Source organism: Oncorhynchus kisutch, linkage group LG23, assembly GCF_002021735.2.
Source record: "Oncorhynchus kisutch isolate 150728-3 linkage group LG23, Okis_V2, whole genome shotgun sequence".
Lineage (NCBI taxonomy): Eukaryota > Metazoa > Chordata > Actinopteri > Salmoniformes > Salmonidae > Oncorhynchus > Oncorhynchus kisutch.
In genome coordinates this window covers 9,409,398-9,434,626 of record NC_034196.2, presented here as the reverse complement: position 1 = coordinate 9,434,626, position 25,229 = coordinate 9,409,398, and the positions used below count along the sequence as shown (strand labels likewise).

Here is a 25,229-nt window from a genome sequence, read left to right as displayed (position 1 = left end):
TGCCACTGCGAGGACGATCAGCTGTCCGCCCTGTCTTCCTGTCTTAGGCGTCTTACAATACGGACATTGCAATTTATTGCCCTGGCCACATCTGCAGTCCTCATGCCTTCTTGCAGCATGCCTAAGGCACATTCACGCAGGTGAGCAGGGACCCTAGGCATCTTTCTTTTGGTGTTTTTCAGAGTCAGTAGAAAGGCCTCTTTAGTGTCCTAAGTTTTCATAACTGTGACCTTAATTGCCTACCGTAAGCTGTTAGTGTCTTAACGACTGTTCCACAGGTGCACGTTCATTAATTGTTTATGAGTCATTGAACAAGCATGGGAAACAGTGTTTAACCCCTTTACAATGAAGATCTGTGAAGTTATTTGGATTTTTACGAATTATCTTTGAAAGACAGGGTCCTGAAAAAGGGACGTTTCAAGTTTAGAAGTTCCAGAAAATAATATGTATTTACAAAACGACCAAGTAGGTGACCTGGAAGGCAAGACAAATCAAAATGACATATTCATGTAAGAAATGGTCTGATATCTCCTGACATCAAATTAAATTGATTGGACATGATTTGGAAAGGCACACACCTGTCTATATAATGTCACACAGTTGACAGAGCATGTCAGAGCATAAACCAAGCTATGTGGTCGAAGGAATTGTCTGTAGAGCTCTGAGACAGGATTGTGTCGGGGCACAGATCTGGGGAAGGGTACCAAAAAAATTCTGCCGCATTGAAGGTCCCCAAGAACACAGTGGCCTCCATCATTCTTAAATGGAAGAAGTTTTGAACTACCTATATTCTTCCTAGAGCTGGTCGCACGGCCAAACTGAGCAATCAGGGGAGAAGGGCCTTGGTCAGGGAGGTGACCAAGAATCCGATGGTCACTTTGACAGAGCTCAAGAGGTTCCTCTTTGGAGATGGGAGAACCTTCCAGAAGGACAACCATCTCTGCAGCACTCCACCACTAAGGCCTTTATGGTAGTGGCCAGACGGAAGCCACTCCTCAGTAAAAGGTACTTCACAGCCCACTTGGAGTTTGCCAAAAGGCACCCAAAGGACTGTCAGACCATGAGAAACAAGATTCTCTGGTATGATGAAACACCTTGGCCTGAATGTCAAACGTCACATCTGGATGAACCCTGGCACCATCCCTACGGTTGAAGCATGGTGGTGGCAGCATCATGCTGTGGGGATCTTTTTCAGTGGCAGGGACTGGGAGACTAGTCAGGATCGAGGGAAAGATGAAAGGAGCAAAGTACAGAGAGATCCTTGATGAAAACCTGCTCCAGGGGGCTCAGGACCTCAAACCGGGGTGAAAGTTCAGCTGGACAAGGACAACAACCCTAAGCACACAGCCAAGACAACGCAGTGGCTTCTGGACAAGTCTTTGAATATCCTTGAGTGCCCCAGCCAGAGCCCGGACTTGAACCCAATCAAACATCTCTGGAAGGACCTGAAAATAGCTGTGCAGCGATGCTCCCCATCCAACCTGACAGAGCTTGAGAGGATTTGCAGAGAAGAATAGGAGAATCTCCTCAAATACAGGTGTGCCAAGCTTTAGCGCCATACCCAAGAAGACAAGGCTGTAATAGCTGCCAATAGTTCCTTAACAAAATACTGAGTAAAAGGTCTGAATACTTACATAAATGTGATATTTTATATATATATATTTTTTTTTTAAATTTGCAAACATTTCTAAAAGCCTGTTTTTGCTGTCATTATGGGGTATTGTGTGTTGATTGATGAGTGGGAAAAATGATTTAATCCATTTTAGAATAGGCTGTAACGTAACAAAAAGTGAAAAAAGTAAAGGGGGTTGAATACTTTCCAAATGCACGGTATATTTGAAGGGTATTCCACGTTAAAACTGTCCAAATATTTTGATATGCAATGATTTTAAAAGCTTTGTTTTTCCTTTTGCCACCCTTGGGAAACTTTTTTGCTACTCCACTTATCCTGGATTCCCTGGTTGTGATATATGCTGATGTAGTGGGAGTTCTTTGTAGAACATAGAAGATTCTAGAGAATTACATTCCCACGGGATTCCTTACCATGACAGCTGGATGACAATGGATCCTCCTCTCCATCCTTCTATCTTCACCCTCTTTCCTCTCCTCCTCTCATCTCTCATTCTCTCCTGTCTCTCTCCAGTCTTCACTCAGTGGAAGCAGATTATAAAGCTTGGAGCTCTCCACATCCCCTCCCTCTATTACTGTTGACTCTCTGTGGATATACCGACAAACACATGCACGATGCACACGCGGTCTAATGACATAAGCACAGATAAATGCTCAATACTAAGTCTGCAGAAAGCACACACACACAAACACACACAGACAGGCTTAAAGCTCTGATATGGCAGTGCTGTCTGGAAACATCTTCCTCAGTCGCTGAAGGGAGGAGCTGATGACACACACCTCAGTGTGCTGAAGGAGAAACCCGCTAACAAATATGGCTATAGGAAAAGACGAAACGGCTCGTAGATTTTGGGACTATGCTTTGACTTCAGAGGGTTGTACAGGGGGAGGGTGAGAACACATACAGTGCCCTTGGAAGTTTTTCACATTTTGTTACGTTACAGCCTTATTCTAAAATCTATCTATCTATTTTTCCCTCATCAATCACAGTACCCCATAAAGACAAAGTGAAAACAGATTTGTTGACATTTTTGCAAATGTAGTAAAAATAAAATACCTTATTTACATAAATATTCAGACCCTTTGCTATGAGACTCGAAATTGAGCTCAGGTGCATCCTGTTTCCATTGATCAAGGGCCTTGGTCAGGGAGGTGATCAAAAACCCGATGATCACTCTGACAGAGCTCCAGAGTTTCTCTGTGGAGATAGGATTAACTTCCAGAAGGACAAACATCTCTGCAGCATTCTACCAATCAGGCCTTTATGGTGGAGTGGCCAGACGGAAGCCACTCCTCAGTAAATGGCACATGAAAGCCGCTTGGAGTTTGCCAAAAGGCTACTAAAGACTCGCTGACCATGAGAAACAAGATTCTCTGGTCTGATGAAACACATATTGAACTCTTTGGCTTGAATGCCAAGCGCCAAGGTGGAGCATGGTTGTGGCAGCATCTTGCTGTGTTTATCAGCGGCAGGGACTGGGAGATTAGCCAGGATAGAAGGAAAGACGAATTAAGCAAAGTACAGAGACTAGTCAGGATCGAAGAAAAGATGAACTGAGCAAAGTACAGAGAGATCCTTGATATAAACCTGTACCAGAGAGCTCAGGACCTCAGATCTGGGCGAAGGTTCACCTTCCGAGAGGGCAACGACACTAAGAACACAGCAAAGACAACACAGGAGTGGCTTCGGGACAAGTCTCTGAATGTCCTTGCATGGCCCAGTCAGAGCCTGAACCCGAACTAACATTTCTGGAGACCTGAGAATAGCTGTTCAGCGACGCACCCCATCCAACCTGACAGAGCTTGAGAGGATCTGCAGAGAAGAATGCAAGTGTTCCAAGGTTGTAGCGTCATACCCAAGAAGACTCGAGGCTGTAATCACTGAGTAAAGGGTCTGAATACTTATGTAAATAAATCATTTCAGTTTATTTTATTTTATACATTTGCACAAAAAAAATAAAAACCTGTTTTTACTTTGTCATGATGGGGTATTGTCTGTAGATTGATGGGGGAGGGGGGCGGCATTTTTAAAATCCATTTTAGAGTATAGGTTGTAGCATGACAAAACGGAAGAAGAGCGATTTTTTTTTTTTTACAGTAAACATTACACTCACAAAAGTTACAAAATAATAAAGACATTTCAAATGTCATATTATGTCTATATACAGTGTTGTAATGATGTGCAAATAGATAAAGTACAAAAGGGAAAATAAACAAACGTAAATATTGGCTGTATTTACAATGGTGTTTGTTTTTCACTGGTTGTCCTTTTCTTGTGGCAACAGGTCACAAAGCTTGCTGCTGTGATGGCACACTGTGGCATTTCACCCAGTAGATATGGGAGTTCACCAAAATCGGGTTTGTTTTCAAATTCTTTGTGGATCTGTGTAATCTGAGGGAAATATGTGTCTCTAAAATGGTCATACATTTAGAAGGAGATTAAGAAGTGCAGCTCTCTCTCTCTCTCTCTCTCTCTCTCTCTCTCTCTCTCTCTCTCTCTCTCTCTCTCTCTCTCTCTCTCTCTCTCTCTCTCTCTCTCTCTCTCTCTCTCTCTCTCTCTCTCTCTCTCTCTCTCTCTCTCTCTCTCTCTCTCTCTCTCTCTCTCTCTCTCTCTCTCTCTCTCTCTCTCTCTCTCTCTCTCTCTCTCTCTCTCTCCCTCTCTCCCTCTCTCCCTCTCTCCCTCTCTCCCTCTCTCCCAGACAGCCCTGCTGTCAATCTACTGCTTCAATCACAGGTGGCATGACCTGAGGAGATGGATGGAGGTGAAGATGTGACATAGGGGCTGGGCAGATAGCTTAGGAGGTTGGTGGCACCTTCATTGGGGAGAACGGACTTGGTAATGGTACTTGCTGGAGGGGAATGTGTGGAATGGTATCAAAGACATCAAACATGGTTTCCTTAAACATTCAAATAGAATTTAGAATATGATCATTTTCACATATAACACACAAACAGACATAATACACTGACATACAGTATTAACCAGATAAATACTCTAATAGTCCAAAAAGATATATTGATTCCTTCATCTACCATAGTCCCCGCACAACCTTCCAATTTATTATATTTAAATAGTTAAAATAGTATTGTTTGCATATATATTTTGAAAGGTTTCTGGTTTGCTCAGATAAATGTTTCAAATTCTTTATTGCTCTAAATCTAAATGTTATTTGGACTATTCCTCTTTTCTGTCTTTATAAGACATAGATGTGGACAATTTATTCCTAGTATTTACTTAATGTCTGTCTCTTACCAACTGAATACTGTTGTGAATAGAGTTTGGCTGTTTTAAATGGTGTACATTGTGAAATAAATAAGCATGTTTTTTTCAATTATTGTGTTGATTGATGACCAGCCATGTGTCACACCCTGATCTGTTTCACCTGTCTTTGTGATTGTCTCCACCCCCCTCTAGGTGTCTCCCATCTTCCCCATTATCCCCTGTGTATTTACACCTGTGTTCTCTGTTTGTCTGTTGCCAGTTCATCTTGTTTGTCAAGTCAACCAGCATTTTGTCTCAGCTACTTATTTTCCCCCAGTCTCTCTTTTTTTCACCCTCCTGGTTTTGACCCTTGCTTGTCCTGTCTCTGAGCCCGCCTGCCTGACTACTCTTTCTGCCTGCCATCCTGTACCTTTGCCCCACCTCTGGATTACCGACCTCTGCCTGACCTGACCCTGAGCCTGCCTGCCATCCTGTACCTTTGCCCCTACTCTGGATTATCAACCCCTGACTGCCTTGACCTGTCGTTTGCCTGCCCCTGTTGCTGTAATAAACATTTACTTCGACACAGTCTGCATCTGGGTCTTACCTTCAAACCTGATAGTACGAACTGGCCATGACTGACCCAGCAGTCCCGGGACAGCTGCGCGACACCATCTCCTCTCAAGGAGCAACCATCTGGAGGCACGAGGAACTGCTTCGTGGCCTTTAGGGAGGGGGTCAAAATGTTGGCTGAACGCCATGACCGGGCATTGTATATTTTGCTTGAGCAACTGTGGTAACCCCACAGCCCTCAGTAACTCAGTTGCTAGCAGTGCCATCTCATTGGTCACTTCTCGGGAGCCCCACTTACACCCCCCCCCCCCCCGGAACGCTTCAATGGAGAGCCGATCAACTGTCAGGTGTCTCTAGCGCAGGGTGCTCTCATTTTCGAGCTTCAGCCCTCCTCCTCCCCCCGGATTGCTCCAAGATTGCCTCTCTCATCACACGGATGTCCGGGAGGGCTCTCACCTGGGCTACTGCTGTATGGGAACAACAGTTGGTCAAATGCATTAGTCTGGAGGGGTTCGCGAGGAGGTGAAGGTTTTTTACGCCCCATTCTCCGGGAGAAAAGCTGCCCGGAAGCTAATCCAGCTTCAGCAGGACTCCCACTGTGTGGCAGATGGTTTGGATTTCCGCACGTTGGCAGGGGAGAGTGTTTGGAACCAGGAAGCACTGTTCAATATGTTCCTGCACGGCGTCTCGGAGGAGGACAAGCTTGCAGCTCGGGAGTTACCTACGGATCTCGATTCCCTCATCGCTTTGACCATCTGAATCGATGGGCGACTACAGGAATAATGGAGGGAGAGGAAATTTGACTTTACCTGCACGTCCAGGGATTCCATCTTGCCTCCGAGTCATCCCGGAAGTCCCCGACGATCTCTTTGCCGAGAGATTCTGAGGCTTACCGACCTTTGCTGAAGAGTTGCTGAAGACGGCTGAGCCACCGCTTCCCGAGCCTATGCAACTAGGTAGCCAGTGGAACGGTAATACAGGATCAACATGAAGAGTTTTCTGTATTGCGGGACTCTTGGTCATTTTGTGTCCTCTTGTCCTTTAAAAAGACCAGGCTCACTGGTAGGAGTGAGTACTCTGGTGGGCCATATGGAGAGCTTTCTTGCTTTCCTTGCTCGCACCCCTTTTCATGCCATTCTGTGTGGGGAAAGCAGTCTAAATCTCTCCGGGTCTTCATTGACTCTGGGACCGATGAGAGCTTTTAGGATGCTACCCTGGCTTCCGAGCTGAACATACCCACTCAGCCCCTTTCTTCTCCCATGGATGTTAGAGCGCTGGATGGGCGATCTATAGGCCGCGTCATTTATATTACCACTCCCATCAACCTACAGGTGTCAGGGAGTCACAGCGAGACTATTCAATTCCTGCTCATGAAGTCTCCTCAGATTCCCGTGGTTTTGTGATTCTCCTGGCTCCAGCGACACAATCCTCCTCATCAACTGGTCTACTGGTGCCATCATGGGCTGGAGTTCATGACGTATTCCTGGGGGCTCGGAAGATGCCCCAGACCTCTCCACCATTCCCGCAGAGTACCAGGACATTTGGGAGGTGTTCAACAAGGCCCGGGCCACTTCACTTCTGCCGTACCGACCATATGACTGCGGAATTGACCTTTCCCCTAGCACCACTCCGCCCCGGGGGACAACTGTACTTGTTATCGGGACCGGAGACCAAGGCTATGGGCACCCACATTGGGGACTCCCTAGCTGCAGGATTTATATGTCCTTCATCCTCTCCCCCCGGACAAGAGCCTACGCCCGTGCATCAACTACCGGTATGATGGCATAACGGTGAAAAACCGCTACCTGCTAACACTCATCTCCTCGGCCTTCGATCCACTCCAGGGGGCCACTGTGTTTTCCAAGCTGGATCTTCGGAACGCCTACCACCTGGTGCGGATACGGGAGGGGAATGAGTGGAAGACCGCCTTCAACACGGCCAGAGGCCACTAAGTATTTGGTCATGCCATTTGTCCTCACCAATGCCCCTGCTGTGTTCCAGGCTCCGGTAAATTATGTTCTCTGCAACATGTTGAACTGGTTCATCTTCGTCTACATTGATGACATCTTTGTCTTCTCCCACTCCCCCCAAAAACATGTACTCCACGTATGACAGGTTCTTCAACGCCAGAGACATCCTGGATCCAGGCCTCATCGTGGATTTCCAACGCCAACACCCCGGTCAACCGGGTATGTGCCAAGGTAGGACGCCAGCCTACTAATTTCACTTGCTAATGCATTTCCCCAGAACACAGAACAATAGTTCACCTGACTCCCAGTGTCAGTGTCTCCTGACCCCTCCTGTCTCAGCCTCAAGTATTTATGCTGCAGTAGTTTATGTGTCGGGGGGCTAGGGTCAGTTTGTTATATCTGGAGTACTTCTCCTGTCCTATTCGGTGTCCTGTGTGAATTTAAGTGTGCTTTCTCTAACTCTCTCTTTCTTTCTCTCTCTCGGAGGACCTGAGCCCTAGGACCATGCCCCAGGATTACCTGACATGATGACTCCTTGCTGTCCCCAGTCCACCTGGCTGTGCTGCTGCTCCAGTTTCAACTGTTCTGCCTTATTATTATTCGACCATGCTGGTCATTTATGAACATTTGAACATCTTGGCCATGTTCTGTTATAATCTCCACCCGGCACAGCCAGAAGAGGACTGGCCACCCCACATAGCCTGGTTCCTGCCCAATTTTTCAGTTTTTGATTTGTTAAAAAAGTTTGAAATATCCAATAAATGTCGTTCCACTTCATGATTGTGTCCCACTTGTTGTTGATTCTTCACAAAAAAATACAGTTTTATATCTTTATGTTTGAAGCCTGAATTGTGGCAAAAGGTCGCAAAGTTCAAGGGGGCCAAATACTTTCGCAAGGCACTGTAGTAGCTTGAGTTTCAGATAAGGCATAAGGAAGGTTGTTGGTATATACACTGCTCAAAAAAATAAAGGGAACACTAAAATAACACATCCTAGATCTGAATGAATGAAATATTTTTATTCAATACTTTACATAGTTGAATGTGCTGACAACAATATCACACAAAAATGATCAATGGAAATCAATTTTATCAAGGAGGTCTGGAAATCAAATTGATCAACCCATGGAGGTCTGGATTTGGAGTCACACTCAAAATTAAAGTGGAAAACCACACTACAGGCTGATCCAACTTTGATGTAATGTCCTTAAAACAAGTCAAAATGAGGCTCATTAGTGTGTGTGGCCTCCACGTGCCTGTATGACCTCCCTACAATGCCTGGGCATGCTCCCGATGAGGTGGCAGATGGTCTCCTGAGGGATCTTCTCCCAGACCTGGACTAAAGCATCCGCCAACTCCTGGACAGTCTGTGGTGCAACGTGGCGTTGGTGGATGGAGCGAGACATGATGTCCCAGATGTGCTCAATTGGATTCAGGTCTGGGGAACGGGCGGGCCAGTCCATAGCATCAATGCCTTCCTCTTGCAGGAACTGCTGACACACTCCAGCCACATGAGGTCTAGCATTGTCTTGCATTAGGAGGAACACAGGGCCAACCGCACCAGTATATGGTCTCACAAGGGGTTTGAGGATCTCATCTCGGTACCTAATGGCAGTCAGGCTACCTCTGGCAAGCACATGGAGGGCTGTGCGGCCCCCCAAAGAAATGCCACCCCACACCATGACTGACCCACCGCCAAACTGGTCATGCTGGAGGATGTTGCAGGCAGCAGAACGTTCTCCACGGCGTCTCCAGACTCTGTCACGTCTGTCACGTGCTCAGTGTGAACCTGCTTTCATCTGTGAAGAGCACAGGGCACCAGTGGCAATTTTGCCAATCTTGGTGTTCTCTGGCAACTGCCAAACATCCTGCACGGTGTTGGGCTGTAAGCACAACCCCCACCTGTGGATGTCGGGCCCTCATACCACCCTCATGGAGTCTGTTTCTGACCGTTTGAGCAGACACATGCACATTTGTGGCCTGCTGGAGGTCATTTTGCAGGGCTCTGGTAGTGCTCCTCCTGCTCCTCCTTGCACAAAGGCGGAGGTAGTGGTCCTGCTGCTGGGTTGTTGCCCTCCTACGGCCTCCTCCACGTTTCCTGATGTACTGGCCTGTCTCCTGGTAGCGCCTCCATGCTCTGGACACTACGGTGACAGACACAGCAAACCTTCTTGCCACAGCTCGCATTGATGTGCCATCCTGGATGAGCTGCACTACCTGAGCCACTTGTGTGGGTTGTAGACTCCATCTCATGCTACCACTAGAGTGAAAGCACCGCCAGCATTCAAAAGTGATCAAAACATCAGCCAGGAAGCATAGGAACTGATAAGTGGTCTGTGGTCACCCCCTGCAGAACCACTCCTTTATTGGGGGTGTCTTGCTGATTGCCTATAGTTTCCACCTGTTGTCTATTCCATTTGCACAACAGCATGTGACATTTATTGTCAATCAGTGTTGCTTCCTAGGTGGACAGTTTGATTTCACAGAGGTGTGATTGACTTGGAGTTACATTGTGTTGTTTAAGTGTTCACTTTATTTCTTTGAGCAGTGTATTAAGTAAATTAGGGGCCCAAGGCAGCTGCCCTGCAGTATTCCACAGTTTAAAGCATGAGGGGAAGAAAACGACCCATTGATATAGGTGGACTGTTTCCTGTCAGTTAGATATGACTGTACCCAATTCAATGCTGCATAATGCAATCATTTTGCACTAAATAAAATGCTCCACTGAAATCTAAAAATAGTACACCCACAAACCTGCCATTATCCATAGCATTGAGCCATTGGTCAGTCAGTGATGGAAGAGGTTCAGGAGTGAGGGATAGAAAGAGAACAAGGAGTAGTAGAGGTCAAAGGTGGGTGGATAAAGAGAGGAAGAGAAGGATAGATGAAGAAGAGATGGATAGAAGGAGATATAAAGGGGAAGAAGAAGGTCCCCAGAGACACATCTTCAGGAAGGAACAATGATATATATAAACTTCTGGATTACTGATGCTATGTATTGGCCAGTGAGAGGCTTTGAAGCCACCAGTCGGCCATATTTGAACTCCCCAGAATAAGCAGAAGGACAAAATTACATGTACTTGAGTATTTATGTTGTAACATAAACAGTAACATAAAACGTATACTTTAAGGAAAACAAAATTGCACACCTCTTCAAGGAACCCCCACTGGTGGTCAATAAGAGTGGTCACAATATTGGGGACAGTTTGGTGAGATCTGACCTGATCCCTGAGCCCACTCAGACACTCTTGACATCCATTCCAAATGGGAACTACAAATGTGGCTCATGCGCACAGTGCAATAGCACTACAAAAACATCCTTCTCAGATATCCACATACAGATTGAAAAATTCCTGTTAGGGGTATCATCTCATGCAAGACAAAGGGAGTAATCTATCTCATCACCCTTCTTATGAACAATTATATTTTCTGTGAACAGGTCTTGTAAATGAGTATATTCTTTCTACAGCTTATCAGAGTACACCAACAGAGTTCCCCCTGTTGATGATGCATATTATTGTCACGCCTTGGTCATAGTGTTTTGTGTTTTCGTTATATATTTTGGTCAGGCCAGGGTGTGACATGGGTTTATGTTATTGTATTTCGTATTGGGGTTTGTAGTATTTGGGATCGCGGCTGATTAGGGGTGTTGTATAGGCTTGGCTGCCTGAGGCAGTTCTCAATCAGCAGTCAGGTGATTCTCGTTGCCTCTGATTGGGAACCGTATTTAGGTAGCCTGAGTTTCGCTTTGTCTTTCGTGGGTGATTGTTCCTGTCTCTGTGTAGTGTTCACCAGATAGGTTGTAATTAGGTTTCACGTTCCGTTTGTTGTTTTTGTATTTATTTAGTTATTTCATGTATCGCCGTTTTCTTTATTAAAGATCATGATTAACCACCACGCTGCATTTCGGTCCGACTCTCTCTCAACAAACGAAGAACGCCGTTACAGAATCACCCACCACACACGGACCGAGCGGCGTGGTTACAGGCAGCGACCGCAGGAAAAGCGAAAGGAGGAAGGAGCTGCCAGTCTGCAAGGAGCTGCCAGTCTGCAAGGAGCTGCCAGTCTGCAAGGAGCTGTCAGCCTGCAAGGAGCTGCCAGTCTGCAGGGAACTGTCAGTCTGCAAGGAGCTGTCAGTCTGCAAGGAGCTGTCAGCCTGCATGGAGCAGTCAGAGCTGTCAGTCTGCAAGGAGCTGCCAGTCTGCAAGGAGCTGTCAGCCTGCATGGAGCAGTCAGAGCTGTCAGTCTGCATGAAGCAGCCAGAGATGTCAGTCTGCATGAAGCAGCCAGAGATGTCAGTCTGCAAAGAGCTGCCAGTCTGCAAAGAGTTGCCAGTCTGCAAGGAGCTGTCAGCCTGCATGGAGCAGTCAGAGCTGTCAGTCTGCAAGGAGCTGCCAGTCTGCAGGGAGCTGTCAGTCTGCAAGGAGCTGCCAGTCTGCAGGGTGCTGTCAGTCTGCATGAAGCAGCCAGAGCTGCCAGTCTGCAAGGAGCTGTCAGCCTGCATGGAGCAGTCAGAGCCGTCAGTCTGCATAGAGCAGCTAGATCTGCCAGTCAGCAATGATCTTCTAGATCTGCCAGTCAACCAGATTCTTCCAGATCAGCCTGTCAACCTGAATCTTGCAGATCCGCCAGCCAGCCAGGATCTACCGGAGCCTACTACCTACCTGAGCTTCCTCTCAGTACTGGGCTTCCTCTCAGTACTGGGCTTCCTCCTCAGTACTGGGCTTCCTCTCAGTACTGGGCTTCCCCTTATTTCCATGCTGTCCCTCAGTCCCGAGATGCCCCTCAGTCACGAGCTGCTCCTCAGTTCTGTGGGGTTCTGGGTGAGGACTATTAGGCCATGGTCGGCGGCGAGGGTGGATTATCCCAGGACGCGAAGGGGAGGAACTAGGACATTAATGAAGTGGGGTCCACGTCCCGAGCCGGAGCCGCCACCAAGGACAGACGCCCACCCGGACCCTCCCTATGGTTTTGAGGTGCGTCCGGGAGTCCGCACCTTGGGGGGAGGTTCTGTCACGCCTTGGTCATAGTGTTTTGTGTTTTCGTTATATATTTTGGTCAGGCCAGGGTGTGACATGGGTTTATGTTATTGTATTTCGTATTGGGGTTTGTAGTATTTGGGATCGCGGCTGATTAGGGGTGTTGTATAGGCTTGGCTGCCTGAGGCAGTTCTCAATCAGCAGTCAGGTGATTCTCGTTGCCTCTGATTGGGAACCGTATTTAGGTAGCCTGAGTTTCGCTTTGTCTTTCGTGGGTGATGGTTCCTGTCTCTGTGTAGTATTCACCAGATAGGCTGTAATTAGGTTTCACGTTCCGTTTGTTGTTTTTGTATTTATTTAGTTATTTCATGTATCGACGTTTTCTTTATTAAAGATCATGATTAACCACCACGCTGCATTTCGGTCCGACTCTCTCTCAACAAACGAAGAACGCCGTTACAATTATGCACTATGGTTGAACCAGAATATTACAAAAACATTTCATGAAATTGGAAATATTTAAATATATAGGTAACATTTTTATGAAACAATAACGTTAATGTTATGCTAATGCTAATGATAACAATGACATAATATATTCAATATGCTGTGAGCTATTGTCTTTTAACAGTTTCGCTTGGTTCATTCTGATCAAACTACTGTAGCAATTACGACACACCCCTAATTGCATTGTTTGTCTACATAAACTGGTTCAAGCATTCATGACATTACCCTGAAGAAGACACAGTGATGCCATAACGTTGGTGTTTCTTTACCTAATAAATTACTGGGAGCTGATATGTATGGTGTGCGACTTTGTTTTTGTAGCTTACAGTTTGTTCTCGGTTAGTCAGCACCTCCACACTACATAATTTTCTCTGGGTGTGCGCCAGCTCATGCTTTTCATTGGACTGATCATGTCAACATCATACTTTCAAAATCTTAGCTAGTAGTCATCATCATGAATCAGGTCGACAATCTACTGGCAAATCCTTGTCAACCCTTGTAATATGAAGAGAAATTATAGATAAAATGTATCGGTGCTCATCGGCCATTGGACATAAACATTACACAACAAGTTGGAAATCGCAAATTCAACAATGAGTGGTTTGGAAGGAATCAATGGCTAACTGCATGCATTGCAAATTAATCACTAGCCTGCTATTCAGTGGAGAGGCTGTGTGGTCCAAGTCTGGGTTTAACATCTTAGGGCTAGGCCCCTTTTCTCTCCACTTCCTGCCTGAATGACATTCCCAAAGTAAACTGCCTGTAGCTCAGGTCCTGAAGCCAGGATATGCATATAATTGGTACCATTGGAAAGAAGATTTTTTTTGAGAGACCATCCTCTTAGAAATGCAAGAGAAAGGTTATATTGAAAACTCCCTGGATGCAATTCCTATGGCTTCCATGTGGTGTTTGCAGTCTATGTTCAAGGTTTCAGGCTTGTAACTTCAAAATTGAATAACAAATAACAGTTTAAGTAGAAAGACACAGTCTTGGAAATTCGTGTTTGTGCACGCCATGAAGACATTACGCACCTGCTAAAATCGGTTTCTTATTGAACATACTTCTTTCCGAAATAAATATTATAGTTTGATAACATTTTAGGGTATCTGAGGAGTACATAGAAACATATTTTGTCTTGTTGAAACAAAGTTTAGGCTTAGATTTTCAGATTCCTTTCTTTGCAAGTTGAACGAGTGGATTACTCAAATCGATTGCGCCAACTAAACAGACTTTTTGGGATATAAAGAAGGATTTCATCTAACAAAACGACACTCCATGTTATAGCTGGGATCCATAGGATGACACACCAGAGGAAGATTTTCAAAAAGTAAGTGAATATTTAATTGTTATATGTGAATGTATGAAACCTGTGCCGGCGGAAGAATATTTTGATGTTGGGCGCCGTCCTCAAACAATCACATGGCATGTTTTCGCTGTAATAGCTACTGTAAATCGGACAGTGCAGTTAGATTAACAAAAATTGAAGCTTTCAGCCGATATAAGACACTTTTGTACCTAAATGTTTAAAATCCATAATATTTATGATTCGTTTTTTGAATTGCGCGCCCTCCAGTTTTACCGGAAGTTGTCCTGCTAGCGGGACACCTATCTTTATTAAGGGTCTCTTGTCCAAGCTTAAAAGGATAAACAATCACATGCAACACCATGGGCCAGAAAATACATGAATACATGACTTCAAAACAACTGGAAACTTGGAACTGGGAAATCTCAGACTTCAGTGAGTTCAAGACAACTGGAACTCTGAAAATATCAAGCTCCGACTGGGAAAATACGTTTGAACGCTCATCCAACTCAGAATTCCAAGTCGGGAACTCTGGCCTCTGTAACTGCTCGAAGAGTGATGGGTGTGGAGTCATGCGCAGAGAGCAGAGGATTCGGAAAAACACTTTATTTCCGTACAGGCACAGGCACAGAGGGTGACACCGAACACAGGCGTAAAACACTCCAAAATGTACTACACAGGTACATGCGCTGTACAGCGGAAAATCCAAAAGACAGGAACACTCCTTGACCAAAAACAGCAAACAAGCCCGCACGAACACAGGCGGGCCAACTGAACTTAAATAACCCCAACCCAAAACCCCAAACAAGGAACAGGTGAAACCAATTAGACCCAACAAAACGAAAAGGGGAAAGGGGATCGGTAGCAGCTAGTAGACCGGCGACGACGACCGCCGAGCGCCACCCGAACGGGAAGGGGAGCCACCTTCGGTGATATTTGTGACAGCCTCTTTCTAGAGCTCCGACCTAAAGACCACTGACGTCATGATTCGACCTTGTTTTGAAAGCACCATAAATCAAGAGAATGCCAGACGTTGATGACAATGTTTGAAGACAAAGTTTGCCCACAAGAAGGACCACCGCGCCACCTTCCTGTTTAAGTGAGCACAGCACAACAAGGTGAGCCCAAAAATGTATTGTGTACTGCTGCATAAATGATGTAATATGCCAGGGATGTATACTGTAGCTAAGAAAGTAATACTAAGTGTATGTTGTGTAGTAAGCTGTTAGTAGCCAATGTGCCTCACCCTAATAATTTGGTCCCTTTCCACATCATCAACTTGGTGGTGCATACTGTTCTGACTTGGTGGGGCAAATGTAGCCTATAACCAGTTTTAGAGAAATGTAATCATTGAATATTGTAATAGCTTTCATTGTCTGCTTATATCGGGTGCCGAAGATGTGGATGTACCTCTCTGATTCAGAGGGGTTGGGTTAAATGTGGAAGACACATTTCAGTTGAATGCATTCAGTTGTACAACTGACTAGGTATCTGTCACATTCTGACCTTAGTTCCTTTGTTTTGGCTTTGTTTTAGTATGGTCAGAGCGTGAGTTGGGGTGGGCAGTCTATGTTCTTTTTTCTATAATTTGGGATTTCTGTGTTTGGCCTGGTATGGTTCTCAATCAGAGGCAGCTGTCAATCGTTGTCCCTGATTGAGAACCATACTTAGGTAGCCTGGTTTCACCTTTGAGTTGTGGGTGATTATTTTCTGTTCTGTGTTTTGTGTGTATTCACCGTACAGGACTGTTTCGGTTTCATTTCGTTCTCCTTGTTGTTTTATTCGTTAGTGTTCTGAGCTATAATAAATATCATAAACACTTACCACGCTGCGCATTGGTCCTCCGATCCTTCCTACTACTCCTCCTCGTCCCTTCCCCATTTATTTATCCTACGGTTCTGACTTCGTGTACTTGGGAGAACACTGTAAGAACGGCCCATGTTCTGAATTCTCACGCTGTACATTTCAAAAGTGCTGAACAAATAGTTATATTGACTACGTCCATCTTAGCTCGCTCATTAATGTCTTAATCGGAATGATGGATTGCCTCTTATCCGCTCATCGTTCCCTTATGCCATAGTTTGTACATCTCAACTGTCAGTAGAAACCACATTTGTTTAAGCAAGTCAGCCATATCAGCAATGTTTTATAAAAGGCAGTAAATGAGGCTGAATGAACTGTTTCGCTGCCAGACAAGGCTCCGCTGATAGCCAGGTGTAGCAGTGGTAAGGGTTCACGCCATGGTGCTGAAAAGAAACCTCTGCTGTTGGGACAGCTTTATGTAGGACCTAACAGTTTGTGGGCACAGTTTTTCACTGTTATAGTGCAATTAATGTCATGTTTAGTGTTGTGTTGTGTAGTGGCTTTGCTGGCATGCATCTAAAAACATTTTTTGTTTGTTTGCCGCACCAAGATATACATGCTAAAATCTCCACTGGCAACCCTACTCATGGGATCAAAAGTCCTGCACATTCCTGCATACTAAGTAGCTCTCCAGGAGGAGAGTTAGTCACCTTTGAAGGGTACTTCTCAGGACCAGTAGGGTACCTCTCTGTAAGAAATGGGGTGTCCAATACTGGGAATAATGTGCCAAAGATTTTCTGCTCATAAGAGCTAATTTGTTGCTCTCTCTCTATCCAGCTCGTGGATGTGTGTAGTTCTATCCTTCTCTTTCAGATACGGCTGTGTGGCCATGCAGCGTCAACATTCAGCTCAGGTCTCAGGTTCAGAATTAATCTATAGTTATGGTTCCCTCACACATTCATTTTTCCAGCCAGGGAACGACTGTCACAAAACATATTAACAGTATGGTACTCAGAGGAAATGGACACGCCTTAATATTCACTAAGGATATGCAACCGCCTGATTCAGCATCTAACACGCACTAGTGCTTCTACATACTCACAACACCACCACCCTTGACGGCTATACACACTCCAAACATACTCATGGTACATTGCTAATCAATCACCTCTGGTCACACTTTGTTGTGCCAGAGAATATCTGTCATGAGAGAGAGCAGCCTGGGATGTAGTGGATGACATCGCTTTCCCTGCAGATTTGGGACAGGAAGTCAATTACTCTAGGTTCCAACTGTGTCAAACTGAAGAAAATACATTCCAACATCCTGGATGAAATGAGGTGGGAAATTCTCATTGAAAGCAATGGGAAACTGTCCAACTCATGAATGTGAGTTGATTGGTTAAATGGATTTAGGTTGGAATTGAGTTCACCCCAACCCTGACCTCCATTTATCATCATGGAGAGTCTATAATGTATGAAACGAATAAGCAATGGCAGCAGGCTATCCTTTCCCATTCTTTTCTACATAGGCGTTTGTGTGTGTGTGTGTGTGTGTGTGTGTGTGTGTGTGTGTGTGTGTGTGTGTGTGTGTGTGTGTGTGTGTGTGTGTGTGTGTGTGTGTGTGTGTGTGTGTGTGTGTGTGTGTGTGTGTGTGTGTGTGTGTACCCAATAAATACTATTATCTTCCAGGTACCGGAAAGTAAAACAAGGAAAATTCTCCCTCGTGAAGGCCATTTTAAGTTTAGGGTTGGGTTTAGGGTTAGCGGTTAGAGTTAGTTAATTAGGGTTAGCGGTCAGGTTTAGGGTAAGGGTTGGTAGTTATAGTAGTAATAGTAATAGTAATAGTATTAGTAGTAGTAGTAGTAGTAGTGCTAGTGCTAGTAGTAGTAGTAGTGCTAGTAGTAGTACTAGTAATAATAGTGATAGTAGTAGTAATAGAAGTAGTAATTGTAGCAATAGTAGCAGTAGTCGTAGTATTAGTAGTAATAGTAGTACTAGTAATAATAATAGTAATAGTAGTAGTAATAGTAATACTAGAAGTAGTAATTGTAGCAATAGTAGCAGTAGTAGTAATAGTAGTAGTAGTAGTACTAGTAGCAATAGTAGTAGTAGTAATAATAATAATAATAGTAATAGTAGTGCTAGTAGTAGTAGTAATAATAATAATAGTAATAGTAGTAGCAGCCTGCTACTGCACTGCAGTAGTAACGGAGTAACGACTGATAGCAAGTTTGGCATTACAACATGGCTGAGTACTCCATCCTTCCCAGCTCATCATCATCTACAGCTGGAGAGTATACAGACAGTGCAGTGCTATACAGACAGTGCCAAACCAGACTCCAGCATCATGCGCTCATAAACAACTACAGCAGCCATCCACATCCGTGTCTCACCATCTTAATTATTTTCCATGGTGATAAATGTCCACAGCAGATTGTAATTAAGTCCAGCAGCACTGTCTTATCTTACCATTGTAAAACTAGGACAAACTCCCTCTTGCTCTTTCTACTGCGGAGTACTGGATCACATTGAGTGCTTTTCCAGGAGCGCTACTGTATATTGCAGGCTGCAGCAGTGCCAATACAGGAACATTATATTACAGCCAGGAGTCCAACTACAAAAAGACAAGGGGAAAGATCGGAGACTTTCTGACAATATACATCATGCCTGGCGCCATTCTATACACTTGAACTTGCTGTTTTAGTTGATGACCCCAGAGGATCAATCTGCAATGTATCCCTTTTAAATCTGTCTACTAAGAGGGTAAAACCCCCAACCCGGTGAATATTTCCCCTGACTTCAGCAGCAGTGGGGGTTTGGAGTGAGTGATGTAAGCACTGTCAGTTTCAGCACCTCAGTCAGCACCTAACTCTCCATCCCACACACACACACACACACACGGTCAATAATACCTATCACAGGGGATTGTAGACCATGGGAAAATAAGAGCTGATCAATATACTGCAGCTAGAGCATGTTCTATAGGGAATCATAACCTGACCTTTGACCTCTCCACACTCATGCATGCAGGCACGCACATACCTTGTAGCATGACAATAATGTTATTCTCTGACTTGCTTCTCTCTTCTTTCACATTGTTCTTCATCTTGACCTTTCTCTGCTGCCAGTATGTGTTATAGTTAGCAACTGAAGGCTCCCTCACCTCGTTTACAGACTGGCTAGTTCGGAGTGAGTGTGCGCGTGAGACAGGTCTGAAACAGTGGCTGTCGGTGCAATGGGGAGCGACTCCACACTATCTGTCCTGACTGTCTGTTTCTGCTGTAGCTGACTTGCTTTTTCTAATCGGTGTACTTTGCAGCTTGACACGTCAAATGTAAATGAGTCCATAGTGAAGGAAGGGGGAGAATATGGCCTGAAGAGATCATGGCAAGGAAAGCTTGGTTTATTGCCCCTTAAGAACCTTGTTCTGCACTCTTCTATCCCCAGAAGGGATTAAGCCCAAGTCTTTTTGTGTCAATATACCCACAAGAGGCTGGGGACTGAGGTTACAGAGATATCAACCTCTCCTGTCATTTCAGTATGCAGCTCTTTGTGGATCTCACTGTAATAAATTATGTCCTGCAGTGGTGACACAGAGTGGGGCATTCAATTACTGGAAAAGGAGGAATTGAATGAATAGAAGTCATTTTCTATGTTCACATAAGTCAACCTTTTTTTCTCCCTCTAAAATGTTCACAAGATGTATAATTTTCTCAGACATGGCACATGTTGACTATTTACATCCTGAATAATGGATTCTTGCAATCCATATTGGTCAATTCATTCTTGTCGAGTCCTTCTAATCTAACGTCATATTTTTTCCCCAATCAACCACATACTGACACACAATCAAAATGCTCTCACTTCTCTTACCTGACACTTCTCCAACAGTTCTTTTAAATGTTTTTTCTTCCTCCGACAGAGATTGGAGATGTAAGAGAAATAGAGATGGAGAGAGAAATGTCAAATAAAGCGTCCTGCCTCTGTGCGACTGTCACAATGTCTATAGGAGCGCTCTTTCCACAACAGTCCCCATACACTCCCTCCACTCGCACGCGACCGAGTAGTCCGACCTCCTCATTTAAAGCCGCGAGCCCTGAACCCCGCCCCCTCCCTTTCAGTCGCGCGCTGAAAGGAGAAACGGGGGCTGAGAGGCAACTACCCGTACCCACAGGAGGGAAACCCCTCCCACACAGGAGATGAGGAGGAGAGATGTGAGGAGTGGAGGAGCTCCCTATGATGATGGTGATGGTGGTGAAGATGCACTGTAGTGTTCACTACATTTATACCCCTGGATTTTGCATTCCTTTTTTTCTTTTGATAATAAATGGTGCTATGCATTGTTGTTCATTACAATGAATTGATGATGATGATTATGACACATCCTCATCATCATGGCTGTACCCTAATGATAATCCCTTGATTAACCTATCAGGTGAATCTCTAAAATGTTAATCCCTTGATTAACCTATCAGGTTAAACCTACCAGGTTAACTGTGCATGCCCAGGTGTTTTATCCACAATACCATATGAGGCAGTGTCTTCCTATTTACTAGCCTTCTATTTATAGTCCTATTCGTTATTTCCCTCTGAGCAAATCAGCTGCAAGCATTATTCTGTTCCATACAATCTGAATACAATAGTCCACAAATCAAATGCACAGTCCTATTCTAGAATAGTCTAATTCATTAGAATAGAGATTAGAATATGAGGGAGAGGAAATATTCCAACTGACCCTCAGTTGAGGTTACTGATTCACTGATTCTGTCTTAATAAAGAGTGTCCTTGCTACAGGGTTTGTTTGTGTGTGTGTGTGTGTGTGTGTGTGATTCAGTGATCTCACTGTAGCCCTCTTGAGGTTGTTCATGGCCATGACAGAGGAGAGACTAGGTCTTGCAGTGGACTAGGTTCTGCAGTGCTACAGCATTCTCTCCCGCGCCACGGTACATTGGCTGCCTAATTGACCGGGCATTGCCCCTCTTGAAAAGCCTATATAAAACTCACGCCTGCCCCCCCAACACACGCACAAGGCTATATAATGTATTACTCGTTTTAAAGTCCGCTGATTCAAGAGAGCTGTGCAAGCATTGAAATGAGGTACAGGATAAACCTGAGACAGCTTTTTACAGGGATAAATGACACATGGCAGTGGATCACATGCCATTTGCTATAAAAAAGAAAAGAAAACATGACTTAAACATGAACCAAACAGATTTTATGATGGAACAGCTGCCAAACACAATAAAAAAATATCACAATGCTTTACATTATTAAACCTAACCCGGACGACACTGGGCCAATTGTGCGCCGCCCTATGGGACTCTCAATCATGGCCGGTTGTGATACAGCCTGGAATCGAACCAGGGTCAGAAGTGACACCTCTAGCACTGAGATGCAGTGCCTTAGACCGCTGCGCCACTCGGGAGCCCCTCCATACTCCATAATGATGTGGGGACATATTTAAAAGTAACACTGGCTCCAACTGGTTCCATCAGGCACCCTGGCTTCCTCTCAGTCTGACTGATACCCTGTAGGGTTTGGGTGACTGGATACCCCCAAACACAGGTGAAAGGTCAGGGTTCCCAGCATCCTCTGGCCACAGGAAGTGGAATCGCTGCAGCAGAGTGACCAGGATGAGGAAGAGTTCCATACGTGCCAGCAGCTCCCCGAGACACACACGAGGACCTGACACACACACACACACACAATCAGTAACATAATGACAGAGTACAAAATCTCACTGGCCTAACTACCAATTTCACTCTTTCTGTTCTCTTTGTCTCTGATTGTTTGCTTATTAAAACTGTCTACTTGGCCAGCAGGGGCTGAAGCATGACTTGTCACATTTACATAACTAACAACAGCAGTTATATAAATCCAGAACTAAACACTAGTTACATAAACAGCCCAGGATTTACATCATAAACCTCAGACACCTGTAGATCCACTGAACGGCTCCGTTTCTCTCTAGAGAATAAGATGACAGTATTCCTGTCTATAACCTTAGGCTGCATCTCGATAGTCTCTCCTCGTCCCCTCTCATTCATCTGCACTGATATGATTGATAGAACTGGTGGCCATGTTGTCAGAAGCTATTTATTATCAGTTTTACCTGCCGAGAACACCAGAAAGGCTTCTGGTTTCACAAACTGCCCGTCATCATTCAGGAAGTGGGCAGGGTTAAAGTCATTTGGACGCTCCCATTGGCTGCTCTCAAAGAGCACAGAGGTGAGGTTGGTGATAACCAGAGTCCCCTTTACCAGAGAGTGAGGGAAATATGAAGGAGAGAGGGATGGGGAAGGAGAGTGAGTGAGAGGGGGAGGGAGGGAGAGAGAGAGAGGAAAGTGTAGGGGGGCAGAGGGATGGAGAGAAATAGAATGATAAGGGGAAGACAGGCAGAAAGACAGGTAGTAGGAGACAGAGGTGCGCAGGGAGCAAGAGAGAGAAAAACACAAAGAGATGGGGAGAGGCACCAATAACAACTGAAGGAATAATGCCAAATTCATGACCATACATGTTGAATGCTGAAGGTCAATGCATTTGTGTGTGTGTGTGTGTGTGTGTGTGTGTGTGTGTGTGTGTGTGTGTGTGTGTGTGTGTGTACTCATGTGTGTGTGTGTGTGTGCTTGTGTGTGAATGTCACTTATCACCTTGGGTATGTTATAGCCCACAAGTCTTGTTCCCCAAAGGGCCAACATTGACCAGATCTGTCTCTTGTGTGAGTGTGTGTGTGTAATTTAAAAGGTTATCTGTGTGTGTACCTCTGGTATGTCATAGCCCATGAGCTTGGTGGGTCTGATGGTAGCATGAAACACCCCTAGCGGTGCGATGTTGGCTAGACGCTGGGTCTCATGGATAGTGGCCATCACATAGGGCATCCTGTGTCTGTCCTCAAACGACACTCTCTCCTTCCCCCCCAGAACACTGTCAATCTCTGTCTGACATTGGGCTGGGGAGTGAGGGATGGAGTCAAAGAGAGAGAAGACAAAGGGAGAGAAATTAATACTTTTTGTCAGCCTCCTTTGGGACCGACCGACTGTCTTAAGCTAATGCGTGTCCTGGCCTGACAGCTCATGTAGGAACAGTTTGCAGTGATAGCATGATGTCGCCAATGAGTATCAAACCCAGGGCCACCTGAGTGACAATGAGACTGAGTTAGCCCACTGAGCTAAAGCCAGGGTGTGCGTCCACTCACCCTGTATGTGTGTGTGTGTAGCTAGGTAGAGCAGCGCCGTGAGTATGGAATTGGAGCTAGTGTCAGTCCCAGCGAAATGGAGGTCCAGTAGTAACATCACCAACCTCCCCTCTTCCAGCACACCCCCCTCTGGACCTCTCTGGAGAACACGTTATAGATCTGCTATAACTTAATGTAATAACAGTGGTATAAACACATTCAGTCATTTAACACTAAAGACAGGATAACACACACACCTTGTCCATCTCATCCAGATAGCAGTCTACGACATCTCGCGGCTCCCCCGGTGCACGTGTGCGTTTGTGCTGCTCCACTAGTTCCACGGTGTGTTTCTTCAGAGCTCTGTAGTTGTCAAACACTCTCTGGAAGGGGAGGGGCAGCCGCCGCAGCAGCGGGAAGCTGTCATAGACCTGCGTAGAGAATGACACATAAAGGCCTAATGAATGACTACATAAGTGTCCATAGAGCTAAATAAAGAATAGAATTCCCCAAATATCTACTTCAGGTAAAAACGTTAAAGACGTTGGATCTGAGAAATGTTGCGTGCAACAACTGTGATCTTTTTATGCTGCAATAGAGGTTAAATTTAGTGTATTTGTAACTCACAGCAGCCCAGGGCCCGTTAGCAATCTGAGCATTCTCCTTGAAGCTGTTGATGATGAAGGACAGGACCGGGTCCTGGTAGTCATAGCGATGACCAAACAGGACCGAGCAGATGATGTTGGACGCAGCGCTGTGGACCAGAGTCACAGGGTCCAAGGATTTACCTGACAAATAACACACTGTTGCTATGAAGACGTTTGTTTCCAACACATTTGACAGTAATTAAAGCACTTCTTCTAAAAACCTAGACAAATAAGTTGATGAGTTGAACTGGATACTCAATGTCAACACCTTTTTTTGATCCTCAACGACGGGTTAGATGAGGGTTCCATACCTGCATTCTCTCCCAGCCGAGTGCAGACGTGATCCGTCTCCTCCAGGATCCTCTCCTCCATGGATCTCTTCCCCAGAACAAAGTTCTTCATGGTGGTCAGAGCAAAGCGCCGGTGCTCCTTCCACACCGCCCCGTAGTTACCCATGATCAGACCTGTGGTGGTGAAACACTGGGTTAATCCTCTGAGCCTGAGCCACAATATACCTGTAATCTCTAGAAACCGCCATTAAAACATGGTTCGGTAGAGCTAAATCATTGCAATACACTGCCATGTAATACATGGTATAATGTAATATGACAGCAGTATAAAATGCTATGATATCGATATCTTGTTGCACGGCTAACACATATCACCTTTGTCCTCTGTAACGTGGTTGACCATCATGCCCTGTGGTCGTCCAGCGAAGTCCACGGATTTAGTCACCAGTGCCTCCCGTAGCGCCTGTAGACCATGGAGCACCACGGCAGGCCTCCAGCCCAGGAACAGGCTGTACACCTCACCATACTCTCCGGACAGCTAGAAAACAATACAGGAGACTGTTAGCTCGCTTAGCTAAAGTCTACATGTTTGTTCATGGCCTACTTCACCTTTGAAAACCCCAAAATATGAAGTAAATAAAAACATTGCAACTTTTTCGAGTGCTCGTTCTGTCTTCTTACCTTATCCAAGCCAGCCATAGGATTCTTCATGCTCAGCTGCAGAACGTTCCCAAATATGGGAACAGGCGGTGGTCCCGGCGGGAAGTTCCTGGGCCTCCGAGGCCTCAGCACAACCAGCAGCAGGAGACAGGATACGATACAGAGTAGAAAGAATGTCCCCACCATCTTAGGAATCTGTTACTGAGGGTACAACACACTGCTGCCCTCATAGACCGGGAGGGCGTAAAGAAGGATTGGCCAGAGATTATGGCATAACAGAGGCCAAGACTTAGGCTACACATCACATGGGAGCACCCAGTTACATTTGTGAGTTTCCTTGGAGTGCCCAGTGTCGATATACTTATGACCACACAGTCAACACGGTTCTTTTACCTTTAGAGTGGGAGAAGGTTATCCCCACTAAGAACAGATCAGAGGTCAGATGTCTTGTTTAAATCCTTTGTTGTTAATGTTACTATTGAAGTGAGCAACA

At 45.3% G+C, this 25,229-nt stretch overlaps 2 protein-coding genes across 2 annotated transcripts in view; both read right to left on the bottom strand.

Moving 5' to 3' along the window:
* The window catches only part of LOC109868190 (rabphilin-3A), a 42,711-nt gene extending 22,654 nt beyond the window's left edge, over window positions 1-20,057 (bottom strand). The window contains exon 1 of the mRNA XM_031802766.1: window positions 19,839-20,057. The gene's annotated coding sequence lies outside the window, so the exon portion shown is untranslated. The remainder of the gene's footprint in view (window positions 1-19,838) is intronic.
* A 2,519-nt stretch (window positions 20,058-22,576) lies between these two features.
* Window positions 22,577-24,922, bottom strand: LOC109868427 (cytochrome P450 2D15-like). Its single transcript, XM_031802232.1, has 7 exons — window positions 24,758-24,922; window positions 24,452-24,614; window positions 24,098-24,250; window positions 23,767-23,927; window positions 23,397-23,570; window positions 23,161-23,299; window positions 22,577-22,914 (listed from the first exon to the last, which is right to left on the bottom strand). Exons 1-7 carry the CDS (start codon window positions 24,920-24,922, stop codon window positions 22,703-22,705), a joined length of 1,167 nt encoding a protein of 388 aa, XP_031658092.1. The 3' UTR covers window positions 22,577-22,702.
* Window positions 24,923-25,229: the final 307 nt, after the last annotated feature.